The sequence below is a fragment of the Bradysia coprophila genome, unplaced genomic scaffold (genome assembly GCF_014529535.1).
Source record: "Bradysia coprophila strain Holo2 unplaced genomic scaffold, BU_Bcop_v1 contig_232, whole genome shotgun sequence".
NCBI lineage: Eukaryota > Metazoa > Arthropoda > Insecta > Diptera > Sciaridae > Bradysia > Bradysia coprophila.
Genome location: NW_023503493.1, coordinates 17452094 through 17472412, shown reverse-complemented (window position 1 = coordinate 17472412; position 20319 = coordinate 17452094). Strand labels below are relative to the sequence as shown.

Sequence of the window (20319 nt, the reverse complement as noted above, 5' to 3'; positions counted from 1 at the left end):
ACGCCACTTGTGGAATGACACACACATTTTCTTGTTTTGGTTGAAAGGTTATTCTTCAAAGGGATACATACCCTAAACATATCATACACCGAACATTGGCAACAGAATTTCATGTTATTCTCTGCAAAGCTTTGAAGCTTTTTTTTGCAATGCAGCTGGACACTGATGATGTAGTGATACTGGTATACATATATTGCTACTTTCTGCGTTCTTACTGAGAAAAATGTAATGTTTTTTCTCTAGTAAAGAAATCTTTTACAGTGAATGAATGAATGAATGTTCTGTCGGTTTGCTCAAAGTCGCAATTTTGAATGGAAAACCACTTTCAAACGAGAAGTCATTCAATATGAATTTGAATTGGAAAATGTATAACAAAAAGTTTTCTTTTACGAAAGGAAAATAAAACGGAAAATGAAAATGTTATTAAAACAATTTGTTCAATTTTCTGACTTACCAAGCACGTGAGTAAATAATTCAAATCCCAAATTACTTAAACGGAACTGATTCACGCAGCACCGCTTTGAATGGAACAACCGAGTCTAGAATTCGTTTTTAAATTCAGCCACAAAGGCCTTTTAAAAAATTTATTATACCCAATTGACTTTCTTATAACTTCCACCCCACAGCAGACAAAATATAAAAATTGTTCCCATCTATGCCTACAGTAATTACTTTCAAATGTCTTCATATTTCCCTTGTCTTTATCCATTTGGCATCTGCCGTTCTCACATTTTTTTTTTCGCTAAGAAAGCAAAATAGTCGGCAATGAATAAAAATGTTTACTTTGCAATTTTCATCGAACCTTTTTTAATGTCTCTAACCCACAAAATTGGAGTACACATTGTACATACTTATACCTTAAAAAATAATTCGAGAAATAAATTTGAGAAAAATTATATTTTTGTTCTTTCTTCTCATTCGTTTTTTTTATCATCATATTCGGTATTCATGCACGCGTGTGGAAAAATCTTAAAAAACATAAAATGAAATAAAGGAAAGCAAAATTTATTTGCAATTTTCATCTATAAAGTTTCTTTTATGCTAATGAAATCGAGATCGAGAGTTGGGCGGGTGTAGACGAACGATGTAAGCGTCGTTATTGTTAAATCCAGTGTTCAATGAGTTTGGTCTTATGTGTGTGCGGTGGTGGTTCTGTTCATAACACAGTGGTGATAATCTAGTCCATAACATGGTGTTACGCGAGGGGAAAAGAAATATGCGGAGAGGGTGGAAAGTTACTGAAATGTAATATTTCCAATTTCCATCTGTTTTTCGTTTGCAAGGTCATACGTTTTTGCTTTTACCATTATTTATTTAACGGCAAAATCGGTTCTCCCAATGAACAACATGAACAAGCATAAATATACGGTTGTGGTATTGTGCTTTTGGCACGTACTTTGTTCGATGCGAGGCTCAATTACATAAACATGGGATTGTGGATATCGTTGTGCGTATAATGTAGAAGTTGTCTTATTGTAGATGGAGGAGGCTCATCTGTGGAAACATTTGGAAAATCATTAATGAATAATGCAAACAGGCTAGAGCTTTCATTTATTAAGTTCGACATGGTACGGTTCATTGTAACGTTTACCAGTTTTGGGGAGATTAATCAATGGACTAGACTAGACAACAAAGCTCTCTAATTTCAGAGATTCGGCTCTCCTGTTATCTGTCTGAGGTATAATTAATGGTCGACGATTTTCGTAACTTTTTACCCGTAGACATGAAGAAGAATCGAAGCGATCATCGCAATGGTGCATTTCTAATACCGAGCAAGGTTAAATGTTAAATTTACTTTACTTAGAACAGCTATAATCTATTACGTCACCGGCTCATGTTGACAATCTGAGCGTCCGTTAGAAAAAATACTACAATTGTTTCAACATACATTTTGCTATTACAGACGAATTAGCTACTATACATTCAAAATTAACATTTTCTTAGTCAGGGCGTATATTCTTATGCCGTTAGTAACTTTAGGAATTTGTAACTTGACACTTCTCATGGGATTTTATACACGCACCTGTTAAGTTACGAATATCATGTCCGGAGCAATAGCGAAGGACTTGACGCAGTCTACCTTCCAAGAGAAGAACGAAGAAATTTTTTTGAGACGCGGAAACTATGTATAGCCGAACATTTCAGTTTCTGCCCTTTAGACTTTATCACCACAAAACATATTCTATCATATTCTCGCTTCAAATACGAGTAAAACGAGCTATCACTCGACTATGTAGGTTTAAAATTGCCGGAGATACATCGTTTTGAAATTTGTCATTTTCATACAGAATACAACAAATTGACTTTTTCCAAACAATCAAAATCTTTCAACTTACTCTGTATGTTTCTATCTATCTATCTATCTATCTATCTATCTATCTATCTATCTATCTATCTATCTATCTATCTATCTTATCTATCTATCTATCTATCTATCTATCTATCTATCTATCTATCTATCTATCTATCTAATCTATCTATCTATCTATCTATCTATCTATCTATCTATCTATCTATCTATCTATCTATCTATCTATCTATCTATCTATCTATCTATCTATCTATCTATCTATCTATCTATCTATCTATCTATCTATCTATCTATCTATCTATCTATCTATCTATCTATCTATCTATCTATCTATCTATCTATCTATCTATCTATCTATCTATCTATCTATCTATCTATCTATCTATCTATCTATCTATCTATCTATCTATCTATCTATCTATCTATCTATCTATCTATCTATCTATCTAATCTATCTATCTATCTATCTATCTATCTATCTATCTATTATCTATCTATCTATCTATCTATCTATCTATCTATCTATCTATCTATCTATCTATCTATCTATCGACGGTCGATCTCAGAAACTAGTCAGCCAATATCCATGAAATTTTGCAGGAGCCTCACGGGTGGGCATACAAATGAAAATGTGATACGCCATTACCCCAGGAAAAACCAGAATTTTGTTTTATTGGCCTCGAAGTGGTTTCTCAGTGTGGTTTTCGAGGGTTGGGAACGTGTTTTCGGGTGTCGCTCAGCTGTATTGAAACCTACTGAGGCGTGAGACCCATCAAATGAAAGGTATTCACACGAATCGAACAAAAAAATATTTAGAAAAATTGGTGCAGATCCGGTTGAGCTAGAGTTGTCAGAGTGACCAAATTTTGAGCTACTCGAGCGTAGGATGAAAGGACTAATATTTTTTTGGGTTATGAGAGATAGAGAGGTTACTTTCTTCGGCAAAGTCTCAGAGTTTTACGAGTAGAACAGAGGGGCATATGCAAAAAATAGCAATAGTGGGTCAATTAGGGTTTTAGAGCTATTTCTTGAATGGTTGCAGATAGAGTTACTTTCTTCGTCAAATTCTCAAATTTAGTCAAATTTTCAAATTTTGTCAAATTTTTGATTTTCGTCAAATTTTCGATTTTCGTCAAATTTTCGAGTTTCGTCAAATTTTCGAATTTCGACAAATATTCATTATTTTGTCAAATTTTCGAATTTCGGCAAATTTTCGAATTTCTACAAATATTCATTATTTCGTCAAATTTTCGAATTTCGTTCTAAAAAGCAGATTTTTTTGGTAAAATTTTTGTTGTTTTCAGTCAAATTTTTTTTTTTGGTAAAATTTATTTGACAGATGATGACAAAAACTAAGCCAGCTTGTTTGAACTAATTGGGTGTAAAATTTAATTTTTGCGTAACGAAGCTGAAAGCGTCAACTCTAGCGATATCATTCATTTTTGAAATTGTACTTCATAGACTGCGTCACACTTTTCTCTAAGAGATTTTTGTTGGGATTATGAGTTACAAAAATATGAGAATCGTCGCCCAGATGGCAGAAGATATTCCGTGAAAGGTTAGTTAATCGGGAGATATCGTCTCGAAATCGAAGCTTTTCATAAAAAAGATCAAAAATGAAATTGCAATAAAGAACCCCATGAAGTGTTAATTGTACTAGTGGATGGATCATTAAATAAACGGAATGATATGGGTTGTGTGGTAAAGTGTGACTGCAAAAGAAAAAGCTGAACGTAGGGTTTATTATTGACATTTAATCGAATATAATGACATTAAAGAAACAATAAGTAGTTGTTAACCCTGTTGGCAGCCATCAACTAAAGGAACGTCAAAGCCCGTTACGCACCTCTACGATCATATCGACCTTCTGATTCTGGGATCTGCCCAAGCTCGTTAACTGAGACCTGAATTGTGATTTTCATATTCTTTAAAACAAATTGAGATGTTGACCTAGAGAAACGAAACTGACCGAATAAGCTACACCCACAATTAACTAACTAATTGCACTTAAATGTAATCATGAAAATTCAGTGCTCTTCAAATGATAAACATTATGTGTTGTATATAAACATTAATCTTGCAGTCTAACAAACAATTGTGGTTTATGAGACTATGTTCACCATATTTCTGCAATATTTTGTCGTGTAATATTTTGCTGAAACATCAAACTTATGCTGTGTAAAAGAGGATTAAGAATGAACCCTTAAAAAAGGTTAAATTGATTTTACGACGCAAATTAAGTTGTTTTATGAATATTCGCCTTTTCGACTGTAGGCTTTCTACCAGCATGTACTCTTTCACACACTCACCATACGCTATACGTACATAGAAAATATAAAAAAGGTTGCTTCAGACACAAAAGATCCCTGTACAACCGGACGTTGTTCAATTGTTGCTTGGTGAAAGAGCAGTAATTTATTATTCAATTAATTTATTCTTTGTTTCGGAGAAATTGTCGTGTAATGTTTGAGGCGTTGCGTTGATATTTTTATGTTGCCGTTTGTCGGCGTTTCATTATTAAAAATACCTTTTTTTTGGGGTTTCGGTTGTTTATTTACGTTTCTATTTCGGTTCAAATACGTTTGCTTTTATTTTTAATATACAACCTTCCGAAAAAAAATGTGAGAAACTATTTCTGGCCTAACTTTTTCGGTTAATTAAAAGCATCGACTTTCGTAGCTCTAAGTTTGGGGTATATAAATTATGCAAGACACTTTTTCTAATTTAAAGTCAGTTTATTAGTAGTTTCGAAATTGATTAAAGGTAATACAAAACGTCCTTTCATTTTACGTCACTCAAACAATTTTTCTTTTGATTGATTGAAGTCGGTACTATGTAGGAAACACACATGTGATTTTGTTCACGAAAAGAATATCTTGTTGACATTGTACTTAACCAAATGATAACAGAGTTAGACTATACCAAGTGTTCCATTTCTGTTTAGAATCTGCGAACACCTGCTGTCCAAAACACCTGCTGTCGAATCTAAATTCGAAATCGTATTTTGATAGAGAAACGTTTAATGGCGATTAATAGACAGTCGAAACTTGTGATATATTTGGAATGTATGGTATAATGCAGACATGTATGAGACTCAATTTTCAGAATCAGCACCCTGTTTCGACTACGTTTTTGAATTTACATGTTGAAGGAACTTTAAAGAAGTTTTAGTCAAATCTCATAATTCGATAAACTGAGTAGCATTTTAAGTAGAAGTGTTTGCGAGGTTAGCAATGTAGTCGTTTTTGTGTGAAATTCAACTTCTGATTTAGGTGTTTTTTTGGTTTGATTCCACAAGAAATTTATTGAACAAATGAGAATCTAGATTTTGATTTTTTTGTTAGGTTGGAATTGTACGCATACAATGTGTTGTCAACATCGGCTTCGCATCGAATTAACAATTTTCACATCTATTGCTCAAAATTTACATTAGGCATGTTAACGGGTGCAATAGGCTTACGGTCAAAGTAGGGTGCCAGACGCACTAGGGCCACGTACGCAATAGATATACGGGTTCGTACGGGGCTCAGAGCAAACGCTCCGACTGTTCTGATGGCTCGTTTTAAAGTGAAGTAAGATACACTTGGTTCAAGAGAAGTAATGATGTTGTAACGTGATACTTACCCTAACCTAGCTTGATAAAATCCTTCCAAATTATTTTTTGTAATTTGATTGAAGTCAAAGACATTGTGGAAGATCACGACAAGAAGTCGTTGCTTTGCAGCCCACAATTGAAATTAGACGTTTCTTATTCCATCTTAATCTCGATACAAGCGATAAGAATTTTCTAAGTATTATATGCACCTCAGACTGTTAATGGATCGACTTTATGGAAAAATGCTGACTAAGCAGAGGCAATATAGTGATGTCCTTACCATCGAAATTGCACAGACTGCACTTGCACAATGTGCATTGCACGCACATAGAAACAACATTTTATAACCAACTTAATTACTTACTCTGCAGCTAGTCAGATATAACGATAATTACGATGATAATGTAGGTCAAGCAGACAATTTTTTCTTGTAAAATATTCTCAAAAACTCATAATCTTTCGCAGAAACATTAACCAACAACCATCTCTGAATGGGACATCAACATTATAATCAATTAACCATTTGTCCGAAACAGACTAAAATAAAAATGCCTTAAACGGATTCCTAGAAGATTATATGCGGTATTTTACGAGTGGGACAAATAACAACATCTCTAATTGTGAAGCATCAAGGCGAAACGGCTCACTATGCCCTACTTTGCAGAATCATCTTTACCATTTTTACGATATTATATAAATGTCGAGATAAAATCGACTTCCTATCAATGGGATAAAATTTTATATTCTTATTCTTCGTGTTGGTATGTGGGTAGCATGTTTTGCATAGCCGCTTTACAGTGAGAGGTGCTCTCTTGGAAAATAAGTATTTGCAATGAAAATGACATACATTATCAATTTGTGAAATGAACCGAACAATATATACGACTAAGACTATTGATCGAACATTTTTGCAGTCTCTCTGTTTACAGTGTATGACAACTTTGCAAAATGATTATTATTTACCGATGGAAGGTTTATCGTGCAAATAAATAATCGTATCCATATAATATACGGTATACGCATTCTCTTAAACACACAATGATATTGCGTTCGACTGTTAAATTTGCGATTTAGATTATCTTAATATTTCAGCTGTTTACGCACCAATGAACCAGATATATCGGCATCACCTAATCATAACAAGTTGTATTATAATAAACATTTTCTTCCGCTTCGAATATTTTCATTTTTAAAAGAAATAATAGGACAACACCACCGATTTAAAATAATAAATTACTGAATGTGACAGTATAACAAATTGAATAAATATCCTTTTTTGCGGTATTTCTATAACATTTTTTCACCATTCCACTTTTTTTATTGTCTAAACAACAATATGTTGGATGGTTTATGTGTAAGTGTTAAAGTTTTTCATTCCAAAAGAAGCTTTTCAATTTTTTTTCTTTTCAGCGTTTACAATTGTCAATTTTAAGTTTTCCAGAATCTAAATTTTTAGTGGATTCATAAGAAATTCCTTTGTTGTTAAAATTTCATAAATTTTAATATGTTAACTCTATAAAAAAAAACGTCAACGTTGACAAAGTGAATATTCTTTTAGACAGTCTGTCATCTGTTATTGACAATGGCGACAAGAATTAAACGAATGTTTAAACAAATGAAGTAGTAAATGATGTAAAAAATGCTAGGATATACAATAAACTGCAAATAGCTACTTTGTTAATGTAGTTAAAGTAAAATTATTATGAAATGTGTACAACTTAGAAATTACGCATAGCGCAATTACGAAGCCCCGTACGACAATCCTTTCAAATGTAACAAAAATTTCAAATAGACCTAAAATTTTAATTTATTGAGTATAAATACACATGGGACCTAGTATCGGCCTCAGTCCGAGGACCCAAATTAAAAATTTTTTTCAACGAGATTCTATTCGGCCTTTGATTACCTTCCAAATGAAACAAAAGAAATGGACTCGAGTTTTATGTAAAATACACATAGGGCCCTAGTAGCGGCCTTAGTCCAAGGTCCCAATTTTTTTTTTCCAACCACATTCTTTTCGGTCTTTGATTACCTTCCAAATCAAACCAAAATTCCGAAAAACGAGTGAAATTTACTCGAGTTAAATATAAAATACACATAGGGCCCTAGTACCGGTCTTAGTCCAAGGACCCAAATTTATTTTTTTCAACAACATTCTATTCGGTGTTCGATTACCTTTTAAATGAAACAAAAATTAGGAAAAACGGATCAAATTTACTCGAGTTATATGCAAGATACACATAGGGCCCTACGCCCTAGTACCATCCTTAGTCAAAGGACCCAAATTTAATTTTTTTCAACAACATTCTATTCGGTGTTCGACTACCAATGAAACAAAAATTACGAAAAACGAATGAAATTTACTCGAGTTATATGCAAAATACACATAGGGCCGAGTAGTCTTTCACTTCAAAGGCCCTAACTCTCGGTCGATTCACCCGATTTTAAAAAACTGGATTGGTATTGACAATACCTATCATTTGTTGTGTCATTTACATTTCCATCGTTTATTTTGCCATAGATATCACCAAAAGACCTTCAATCACTTAGGTGGCCCTAACTCACGAAGGGCCGACCCGAATATGCCCATCTTTGAACTTACCCTCACTATTTCGACTATCTTTCAGAATGTTTTCTTTTTGAAATCGGATTTGATTTACTTAAGGTATCGACGTGACAGACAGACGGACAAACAACATTTTTATTGCGGATTCGTCATCACTTTGCCCTTACTGTCTGCTTCGAATTCCATCAATTACACACGGCATCGTAATCCTAAACTTCGTACGGGGCTAAAAACACTAGTTATAGCTCATAGCTCATCTTCGGTAACTTCGGATGGCTAGCTGTAGGTTAATTTTATTCATGGTCATTCCGTATAATCAACAGTCAAAGGGATAACGTGAGTACACGTATCGTGTGAAATGTATGCAAAATGAAAGGCAACCAACGAAATTTTCCATTAAAACCATTTTAGTTAATGTGCAAGTACATACACGAAAACGAATGGGACCATAGAGCTTAAATCCTTATCTTTAGAATTCTGCACGTATTCTCATTTTCGAATGCATTTTGTACGAATGGATGTCTTTCCTGGCCTACAGATTTATATATTTGCAAAACAGGGGAATGGTCTGAAATAATAAATTTGAGAGAAATTTCCTTTAGTCTAGACATTGATAAACATTGCGTTAGCCTCTATGCAAACGTGTAAATCGACATCATATTCTATTTTATGTTGCTCGTTTAGCATAGCATAACTGCTATCTGCACTGCAATTTGCATGATGCATCGTCATTCGCATTTAAATCATGGGTCGTAATATGCTTTCCTCCTTGTCTATAAGAGACAATTAGGTTATCTCACACCACACGTCCGAGATTAGTACAATTATAATCAAATATTTGAGTCGCTCAACCGTATCTGCTTCAAAGTTGTGATTGGATTTCATTTATAATTACAATTTGACCATAAAACGATAGCTAATCAATTCTGCATTAATCCACGTTTTATTATAAGATTCGTTCACCGCTATCGGTCATAAAAATCGTTTCGTTATTTACATCATCTCTCTATCCAATGTGTGCGTATACAACCATGAGCCAATTGAGTTGTATTTTTGGCGTAAATATAGCGCCGAAGGGTGAGAGCACATTTTTATTGGATTTTTTTTATAGACATGTTTCACTGGCAAAATTGTTTTAAACGACATCGGCTGTAAAACAATATACCAAACTGTTTATGCTCGAATGTTTTTCCATTAAGAAGTTTCGTTTTATGATTATTCCAGTTTTTATTACGGGGGTATTTTAGCCAGTAAATTGGTGAATTGACTGTTACCCTTCGGGTTTTATTTATTCGTTTAATACGTTTCCCATGTGCCGCCGCAATGCATATTTAGCAACAAAAACAAAATTCTAATCGACCATGATGTAAGTTAGTTGCTTCAGAGAATTCGTTATTTCGAAATTGAAAATGTAATCTCTTACAAGTATTATCCATCGAATTACATGAGTTTCTTAACTTACACGCGGTGTCACTTTACGTAACCATTCATTATCTTGTCATTTTGCTAATGTAAGCGAAAGTGTTCCGTGCTACGATAGAGATATTGTCAAGTTCATCCAAAAAGCTTTTATTGGAAACATGATATTTCTAAGAGGAACAAATATAAGTTGAGTGCACGGGATGTTGTGCACATCAATTTACCAATGAATTAATATTTCGTTCTGATGTCCACTTACTTACTAACTTACTTGACGTTCACCATTAGAACAAAACCGAGCTTTGTCAGACTGCCCAGTTGATCTGATATCCGCACATATTTTTTGAATTGAAATAAGAAAGCAAAACACCAACAGATAGATCGGTAGATTTTTATAATTTAGGGTAAAAAAACACAATTAAACAAACATAAAGTAAAGCTTTCGTCGGAAACACAAAATCCATTTTCTTTCTCCAAATTTAACGAAGGCGGACGTGAATGTCAATCAAGGCACAGAACACATGTTGGTTAGCTTGGTCCCAAAGTGTCAATTCGACGGCAACTGGAATAGGTGGATAGATTGCTGTGATAGGGAACACAAATCTGTAGGTTGCATCTTCATTGACGGATAGTGGACAGCTTCCAGTAATCAAGTGATCGCAGGCTTCTCGTTGATTTGGTGGCAAATTGTATTCAATAGTTTCACCAAGAGCTGTGGCAAACACTTGAGGACGTAGACTGTTAGCGACTCGTAGGGAACGGAAATTGACGCTCATAACTGCGTTACTTCCTTGGAACACATCGCATGGTGCTTGAGCGCAGTTCTCAATGGCAACACTCTGAGGTGGCGCTCTTCCTCCTGTACCTGTACAAAAGTATGAATTTAAATGAAACAATTTGTACAAATTTCTAATAGACAGTTGAAAATACATTGTCGGATTCCGGCTGTTTGAGCGGACACCAGTGCTGATGGGGCTAATAGAGCCAATAGGAAAACGTAGGCCAACATGTTGCTTGAGTAACTTGATGTTTCACGTCAGGTGATCAACTAATGCTTGACTATGGAAGTTTCGCTACTTAAATACCATTTTGATTTGATAATAAGCTGAGCGGACTGAGTAAATATCAGCGTTTTTTATCCGAAAGCAGGTGTTTATGTGAGTGATTCAAATAAATTTTGGATTAGGTGATTATCTTTTGTGATTGCAGCAAAGATTTATAATTTGGTTTTTTTTCGAGTATTCAGACGTGTAATGAAAAGTGTCTTTTTTACCGTAATGTAGACTTATCCGAGGGTTGGTCAGTTTACTTTTGATGAGTAGTATCCTTCCCATATAATTACATAACGACTTAAATGCCGGCCTCATTACTGGCTATCATGTCATACTCATTTTATCAATCACTTATCGGTCTAATTTCCTTCGAAATTAAAATATAAAATTTTCCTGCATTTGTAATAGTAAGTAGATAAGCGATTGTTAACCACTTGATGGGAATTATCATTATACAATGTTATAATGTGCTACAGCACCTGTTCGACGACAAGTAGCAACAGTCGTATCTTTATCTTAATTGCATTAAATTAAAACCAGGTGTTCACAAAAAATATGGCTTGATGATGTATAAGACAATGTTGCCATTATCAGTCGAGTTGAAGTTTTTGTGTCGTCGATTCACGAATTGTTTCAAAATTAGTAGAAATGTCATGAATTCGAATACAATGAGTGACACGATCTTATCAATGCATTCCGATAGAAAGTTTCAATCTACTTCGCGTTTGCATAATGGCATGAATCATCAAGGGTCTGGCTTTTTCTTATATAGCTGGTTTTAATCATGTGCCCAAGCTCAACATTCACAATTGAAATGCGAATACTTTGTTTCCAGTGTGTGTATCACCTGTACCATGAATGATTCAAATAATACAAAACGGTCTACAACTTCAATCAATACAGTGAGTCAGTCCACCATGAAATTTAACAATTAGCGGAGACTGAAACTACCGAAAGATAACGGAGTGAATATCTCCAATGAGTCAATAAAAATAACTGTCCAAAGGTGACCAGCTGGTGAAAACAAAAAACAAAACTGCTAATCTCAAACTGAAAAGACGGTAATCGTATTCGATTTTCTAAATTTTGATGGTCTAATTCAAAAATACTAGCACGCAGTGGAGAAGCCACATTTTTGATGGTTTCGTTAAGCTTAATTTCCTTGCCAAAAGAAACCTTGCACAAAGTTGCATCTTACAATTTCCATTTTATTGATGAAGTAAATGTACGAATTCGAAGGTCTTATAGCCAAATTACATAAAATTGAAAAAGCAATTTCATAAAAGGGCTTTTAAGGCTGAATACGTTTGCTTACGGAACCTCTCTTCAATCGCATTGTAAGATGCCATGCATACTGTTGAGCATTTCACAGTTTCTTTATTTCTCCTGGCATTGTTTGCTACTTGCCATGAAATGAAATTTCTGATCTTGCATCATATAATCTGATGCAGTAAATAAATAAAAAGTTTTTATATCTCGATGACAATCCATGAGAATCTATATATCTTTTATCGTTGTTTCTCTTACATAACTTGGTGCGTATAAAAATAAAGTTCTCCTCTTTATACAACATACTTGCACATCAAAATAAGAACCAATTTAAAGTTTTTCGACTTTGTATTCGTACTATTACCCAAACATTGAATGAAAATGGAACTTTTTTTTTGTGTGTAAAACCATTCAACTACCACCATGGGGTAAAACATCGTTTTGATAAACTTTCCATTCTATGAATTGTAGACGAACAGCAGTCTTTTTTATCTATATGAATTTTTCAATCTCTCTCCAAACGAAAGCAAGCAAAAAAAAAACACTTTGAAAATGCAATATGTCGTCCCGCCCGCCATGAATTCACTTGATCGCATAGTTTTGTTGGAAATCTTTTTCTATTTTATTTTTGAAGCGCTTTTACATATAAATGGAACTATTTATTATGATGAAAATCAGTTCAACTGTTCTTTTCACCTGCTCCTTCGAGGACAGAGAAAAACATATCATTTCCTAAGGTTAAAAACGCGACACGGCCGCCGGTGAAAATATATGTGTAGATAATTTCACATTTGTTGCAGGCTATTCGTTTAGATTCGAATGAGAAAAAGAGTTTCATGACTACCCATATACACCTTCCAACGATTTTCATTCGGATGAGTAGGATGTTTGCAATTAGAGACAAGAACGGTACTGGTACAGCCTATCACGTCAAATAGACTAAACTACTTGCTAAGCTTCCTGGAAAAACGATTTAATAATAATGCTACCGACCACTAAATAATGCCGTACAACGAGCGAAAAGAATATACCAGTTAAATCAGGTCACTGTAATTACTGACTGTAAATGATACTTTTTCCATTGATGCTGCAGTATCGGTCCAAGAATCCACTAAATTAAGTCCTAAATAACAACGCTCAAGAGGCAAAGTATTACACTTATGTTCGCCTACACTGTAGATGAACAGGTGAAATAAAACAAAGCCTCAACGTGATTCGTCTGGAGAATTCTTGTTAACTCGAAAATATGTTTCTTCTCGCCCACTTTGGATATAATATGACGCGCTATTTATTCGAATTCGTTTTAATTATACAGAGATGAAGACTGGTGGCAGACCTTCTAATTGTTTATTTTTACCTCTGTTGCCTCCAGACCAGTATTACTTATATTTAGTCTACTTTAAACTTTCGCAGATGGTAAGCATGTCACGGTTACCAACAACGTAAGTATTGAGTCAGGTTACGTATTATTTTGAGCAAAGCGAAAGAGGATGATTATTATGTCGTCGTCGTTAACAGATGTGTATGTACACACAGTTCCAAGTACTTTGTGGACCTTTAATAAATGATTTATTGTTATTATCAACCGGATATAGTCTTATCTTAGCATGAGTAAAATATAAAGAGATTCGTTGCTTGAACGGTTTCGTAGAACTCTGCGGTGACACTCTATAAAAATGAATTATGAAACTATTTTAAGATAAAATCAACGAAAAGAAATTAGATTTAGCATCATCCTTAAGAGAAAATAAATTCTCATTAATCTTTTATTACTAACCGTTCGCATCATTTATACCTTTCGCATCGATCAGATATTACAAAACACTGGATACGTTTCCTGTGCGGAATCGATTGACAATTAACGAAAAAATATATTCGAATGGTGAACGAAATTTGTATTTTTGTTGTTGTGTTAAGCATCCACTTAACTCGGTATCTTTGAATTCTTTTCATATCATCGATGAAAGAAATGTTGTTGCTACTGACATATTCTCCTTCACATCTTCCCATTCATGCCTTACAACACATTCAATCGATATTTTTACCAAATGCAAATCTATATTTAGCAGTTATAACAAAAAAAATGGGTCAGACAGGCAAGTTCTTTTATAAAATTTGGTTTCTTTTCGCCACTTTTTTTTCAATTCCATATTTTATAGGGGATCAATCTCATCACTTTTTTTGATTGAAAATCGGGCTTTCTTTGCATTCAGACATTCGTGCAGAGTAGGTGTACCTTAAAATAAAATACAGAAATGATAATAATAACAAAAATATGACAATGCGACTGTAGCCGACAAAAGAAGAAGGAAAGTACTGGCAAATGAATAATAATTCTCATAGCACACAGTCAACATGATGTTGGGTGTTAGACGAGAATAATAATAATAAAAAAAAAGATTTGCGCTAGCACCTTTTTAATACAAAAAAGATTGATTGCACGTTCGGTTACACCACTGTATACACTGCACGGTTCTCTTACATAGCATTTAATTAATGTGTCACATGGTGAATTTGTGGGGGAATGATAAAAGTGATTTATTTATTTTTAATTAAGTTGTGGCTTAGATTTAAAGACATGTCTTGTTACATCAAGTTAAAGTAATTATTGTGTTTTGAGGGTATGCACCAGACTGTGTACGGAGGAAAATGATTTAATTTCGTATTTTATTTATTATCGGATTAACAAAATTTATGATATCAAATTGAGCATCGCTAATTGTTTTTATAAGCAGACGGTAATATTTGGGGAGAAGGTCGTCCAAAACTAGCCAAGTGCATCTGTTGTCGACAGTGACGACAAAATTAACGATTAGCAAAAAGCATGTTAAGCGTAATCAAGTAATAGATTATATAGTCTGCAGTTTTAGAATTGCCGTCTGTGTGCACTGTACATACTGTGCAAAATTTAGATTTCAGTCCTTTTTATCTGTATCCCGGTTGAGGTTATAACCCTTCCAATTGCTCCCGAAAATCACTCTTGCCGTCCAAGAGAAATTTTCGGCTCATGAACAATTAGAACGTTATAGTTTGCAATAGAAACTTCTGGCGTCAATCACTTGATAAATTAAACAAACCGAATTAGCGACCGTACAAAAAGAAAATATTTTTATTCAGATTCCTCTTGTTTCCTTAAAACTAATATTTAACTTCAATTTTTCACTTCTTAATTATCATTTATTCTTAAGCCTAAAATTTCTAAATGCGCAAATAGAATAAAAAAAGAACTCACGATGGGTACCTTACTGCAATTGATGAATTTGTGTCCATCCATGTTCGAAGACCATGCCACCCAAAATCGTCTCTATGTTACGTAATAATATCGTGCGATATTCAGTTACCGTTCTTCGCAATTTATTTCACTTTTTTTTTTTTTATAATTTCTATTGGAACTGTTAACCTTGCAATATACTTCGGCAACAAATGTTAATAAATGCACTTGTCCCTATTCGCTGGGAAAACAGTTGGACTAAATTTGTCTTATCGACTGAGAAATTTTAATATAAAACGAAAATTGACTTTATATGAGAAAATTATTTCACGCGATTTTATATTTAAAATTCTTGATCACTCTTAGTTAATTTGACGATGGTGCAACGGGTAAGAGACCGAAATCAGTGACTGTACCAGTATATATAACCCTTTTAACCTCTCTCTCTATCCGGTTTTGGTGGTGAATATAACTCGGTCAGTCAAAGCGGTCAAAGCTCTATCGAGTTTTAACAAATTTCGTTCACTTAAACATTATTCGAGCTTAATTTGAATTATTGAGGCTTATATCTAATACCTTAAACTATGGTCGCTTGTCTTTTCTTTTATTATTTTGAATTTTCTTGTTTATTTTTATTTATTTTTTCTAAGGAGAAAGCGTCATAGCGCACTAAAACTCCCCGTAAACGTTATAATGAGGTTCTTATTCTAAACTTAACTACAGGTCGCTTTTCGATATATGATATGACGCCTATTAAAAATACTTATAAGGTTTCAACTCATGAAGTGGGTTGACACGTTATAAACCCCTAGACGTGAGCTAAGATGTTTAGGGTTGGCTAGAGGCCATACCTAAATATCTTTTTCGCTATGCGAATTTTTATTAGAATAATTCATTATTTACAGGTGAGTGTTTAACCTAAACTTCGAAGTGCTTTGAAGAAAATTGTTAATTCCAACCCTCTTTAGTCTTCTTACTTGGACTAAGCGGCAATGCTAGCTTGATCGCCCAGCACACTCGAAGTTACATTTACGTTATGGAGAATCGTTGTTGGCTATTGCATTGTACGTTACTTTAATCTCACAAATTCAATGAACGAGTTGCTGAAAATATTCGTCGCGCATTCAATATTGTAACCTTGTCTCTACGGTTATTAACGGTGAGTCGGATGGCCTCTATTGTAATGGCATTGCGACTCCTAAGGACGTGAATCTATAATTCATGAGAATTAAACTAAGGATCAATTAATCTATTCACATAAATTCATTCATATTTAGGCTTTTCGTTGATATTTCGAATTTATTGGCTTCTCATTCGATAACTGTCTCGGATAGTATGGCGGACGGTTATAATCAAATTCATTTGTGTGCAAACATTACAGAATGTTAAATTCTGCCTAATCAACGCTATTAACAGTTCTGATGAACTTTCAGAAATCGTAAGATGAATTCGTAAGACTTTTCTTTGTTTATCTGTTGTAGTGCTTTGTGAATGTTACCATTCTATCGGAAATTAAATGAATTGAGACGTCCAGTGACTTCAAAGACGTTACGTTTTATTCGTAGCAGCGAGTTCGCATTTAATACGTTTGTTTTTTTTTTAAATATCTATGTAACTGACATGGCAGTTAAGATGAAATTTTTATGAACAATTGTTTGAATTAGAACTTCTTTCCTTTGATCGGGACTATTTAAACTTCAATCTATCAGCTGATCTGTATATACATGAATATTGCTATATCCCTTGCATCATTCATGGATACACACTGATTCAAATGAAATTTATCTCCTCAATCAAGGCTATTTGCCTTAGCATAACTTCCGGATCAATGAACTATTGCATGAGAATAACGGAAAACGTCTTATTTCTACAGACCATACAGTATTCACCTGGTGGGAAAAGTGAGGAGTTCTCGTTAAAATCATTAAAGAAATTTGGTTTTCACCAAACTTTGATCATAAGTTACTTGAATGGCACAATTGAATAAGTTAATCTACTACTTTCCAACGTATGGTGCGACGTTGATTTGTTGTCGTAGAGCGCCCAATGCTTAATGCAAAAAAAAATAATGAATGGATGTAAAGGGAAGAAGATCGATTCTTTAACCATCGAGAAAGACATTGGCAAAAGATTGGAAAAGAAGAAAAGTAGATAATAGAAGAATTAAATTATGCATTAATAGCAGCTCTAGGATTTCTTAAAATTAATTTTCTTAAAAATGAAAATAACGGCAAAAAAAAAAAAAAAAAAAAAAACCATTTTTTTTTTCTCTCCTTTGAATTACTTAAATCTAACTTAACCTAGTGGCACATACTTCTTATCGCTGTCGTTAGAGTGAAATGGTTGAATTTCAGGCCAGAAATTCGTCATAGCTTATAGTTTCATTTAGGCGGTTGTTTTTGCTCTCTGTTAAAGTGATGTAAACTTTAAAAATCGTTCTCATGGTAAACATTCATAGCTTATTTCAGCTATTGTCGATCATACCTTTGAGTTATGGAAACTTTCGCGAGAATTAATGAGAAACGATTAAAGAGCATGGAGTTACCGCGTGGATTATAGGACGATTCAGTTGTTGGAAAAGGAGTAAGGACGCAAATCCTGCACATGGAATTTGCCTACTTCCTTTCCACTTTCATCATTTATCAGATAAGCGACCTTTGACACGACTTCGGATACCATGCCGGGCAAATATACGGGGGCTAATTTCTTTGTGAAACTCTTTTCCGCGTCTGACTTCACGTGATTACGATAAAATATTTTTTCGCCAGCTTTAAATGACAATTCAGATCGTTTGCGATCATAAATTTTTTTATTACGTTCATAGGAAGCTTTGATACGAGAATGAATATCTTTAAAAATTGCTTGAAATTGCAAGAGAAATTTAGACCGGCATTCTATGGGGTCTTCATCAATGTCTATATTATCGAGTAGAGAGTAATCATTAGCGTGAAAAGCGTATTCTCTTCCATGATTTAGGAAGAATGGCGAGTACTTAGTGACCGCGTGAACGGCAGTTTTGAGGGCTAATGAAATTTCCGGCAATTTTTCATCCCAGGATCGATGATTATCTTTAATATAGGCTCGAAGAGCGGCATTAATGTTTTTGTTGTGGCGTTCAGTAAAGTTACTTTGAGGGTGGTAAATGCAATTACTCCATAATCTTGAAATTCCATATTTCTTAAGCATCGCTTTAACCTCCTTGCTACGAGAAAACTGGGGACCATTGTCCATGATGACAGTTTCAGGCACGCCAAATTCCAGGAATACTTTCTTCTCAACATTATTGACCACATTTCTGGCCACAGCTGACCTTAAGGGAATCAGACACGGGTATTTTGTGATCCAGTCGCTCACAACTAACAATGAAGTGTTTCCTCTTTTTGATCGGGGAAAAGGGCCGAGTAAATCCATGGAAACCATTTGCCAGGGAGAACGGGCCTTTCTAAACTTTCCCATCATTCCGGGAGGTTTTAAATTATCATGTTTAGTCATTCGGCAAATCTCACAATTTCTAACATACAATTTAATATCTTTCGACATGCCGGGCCAGTAGTATCTGTCTAACACGCGATCGATGGTCTTTTGAACTCCTAAATGAGCAGCTTTTGGGTCATCATGACATTCTTTTAACACCTCATTCCTACTACCTTTAGGCACTACTAATTTCCATTTGAAATTAGTTAACCGGCGGCCATTAGCAGAGGGATCGTAAAATATTTTACCATCGACTTGCTTGTAACGACGATACCTCGGATTATTGGCTCTTATTTCTCTGAGTATATCGTTATACCAAGTATCATTGAGAGAAGGAATAAATTCCAATAAAGCTACGTATTCTAAAATTTGACAAACGGGGAATCGAGATATAGCGTCGGCTACAACGTTGCTTTTGCCCTTAACGTGTTTGATTTTCATCTGATGCTGTTGCAAGTTCATGACCCATCTAGCGAGTCTACCGGACAGATTTTTCTGTTTGAAAAGCCAAGTTAATGCCGAATGATCGGTATATACGGTCATTACTGTACCTTCTGTATATTCTAGGAACTTTTCAACACAAAAGACCACTGACAAACATTCTTTTTCTGTCGTCGAATAGTGGACTTCAGGACCTCTTAATTTTCGACTCACGTAAGCAATAGGCCTGTCAGCCTTTTCATCTTCGTCCACGTATTGACTCAAGACTCCTCCGATGCAACCGTCACTGGCATCGCAGGAAATTATAAAAGGTTTAGTGAAGTCGGGCGGCTGTAGCAAAGGAGCAGATACCAATTTAAATTTCATCTCTTCGAACGCTTTAATCGTCGTTTCATCCCACACCAGCTTTCTACCTTTGCCACCTCCTTTCACTAAATCGTGCAAGGGTGCAGCTGTAGTAGCAAACGAATCTATAAACCGACGATACCAGCCAGCCATCCCCAAGAAACGTCGTAACTCTGTTACGGTTTTCGGGAGGGGCACTTTCAAAACACATGAAATTTTTTCAGGATCTGGGCGTAATCCTAACTCATCGACTATGTAACCCATATAACGCATATTCTTGAGACAAAATCCACTTTTAGCGAAATTTATCGAAAGATTAGCTTTCTTTAGACGATCGGCGACCGTTTGGAGCAATTTCAAGTGATCATCGAAATCTTCGCTGACCACTATCAAATCATCTAAATAGATGAAGACAAAACCGTCTAAATCGCCGAATAATTTATCCATCAATCGTTGCATGGTTGCAGAACAATTAACTAGACCGAACGGCATAGTATTAAATTGCCATACACCGTGACCGCGCACAAAGAAAGCAGTTTTCTCTTTCGACCTCTCTGTAAGCGGTATTTGCAAATAAGCGTCTTTCAAATCAATCTTAGACATGTATCTGGCTTTCCCTAAACGAGACAATATGGA

The 20319-nt window shown here is 34.7% G+C and overlaps 2 protein-coding genes across 2 annotated transcripts in view; one reads left to right on the top strand and one right to left on the bottom strand.

The window, feature by feature from the left end:
- LOC119077076 (calcium/calmodulin-dependent 3',5'-cyclic nucleotide phosphodiesterase 1-like) overlaps positions 1-20319 on the top strand; it is a 265077-nt gene that overhangs the window by 53841 nt on the left and 190917 nt on the right. The gene's annotated exons all lie outside the window — the stretch shown is intronic.
- LOC119077085 lies at positions 10269-10980 on the bottom strand. Its single transcript, XM_037184245.1, has 2 exons — positions 10822-10980; positions 10269-10756 (listed from the first exon to the last, which is right to left on the bottom strand). The coding sequence occupies exons 1-2, from the start codon at positions 10898-10900 to the stop codon at positions 10371-10373; spliced, it is 465 nt and encodes a 154-aa protein (XP_037040140.1). The 5' UTR covers positions 10901-10980; the 3' UTR covers positions 10269-10370.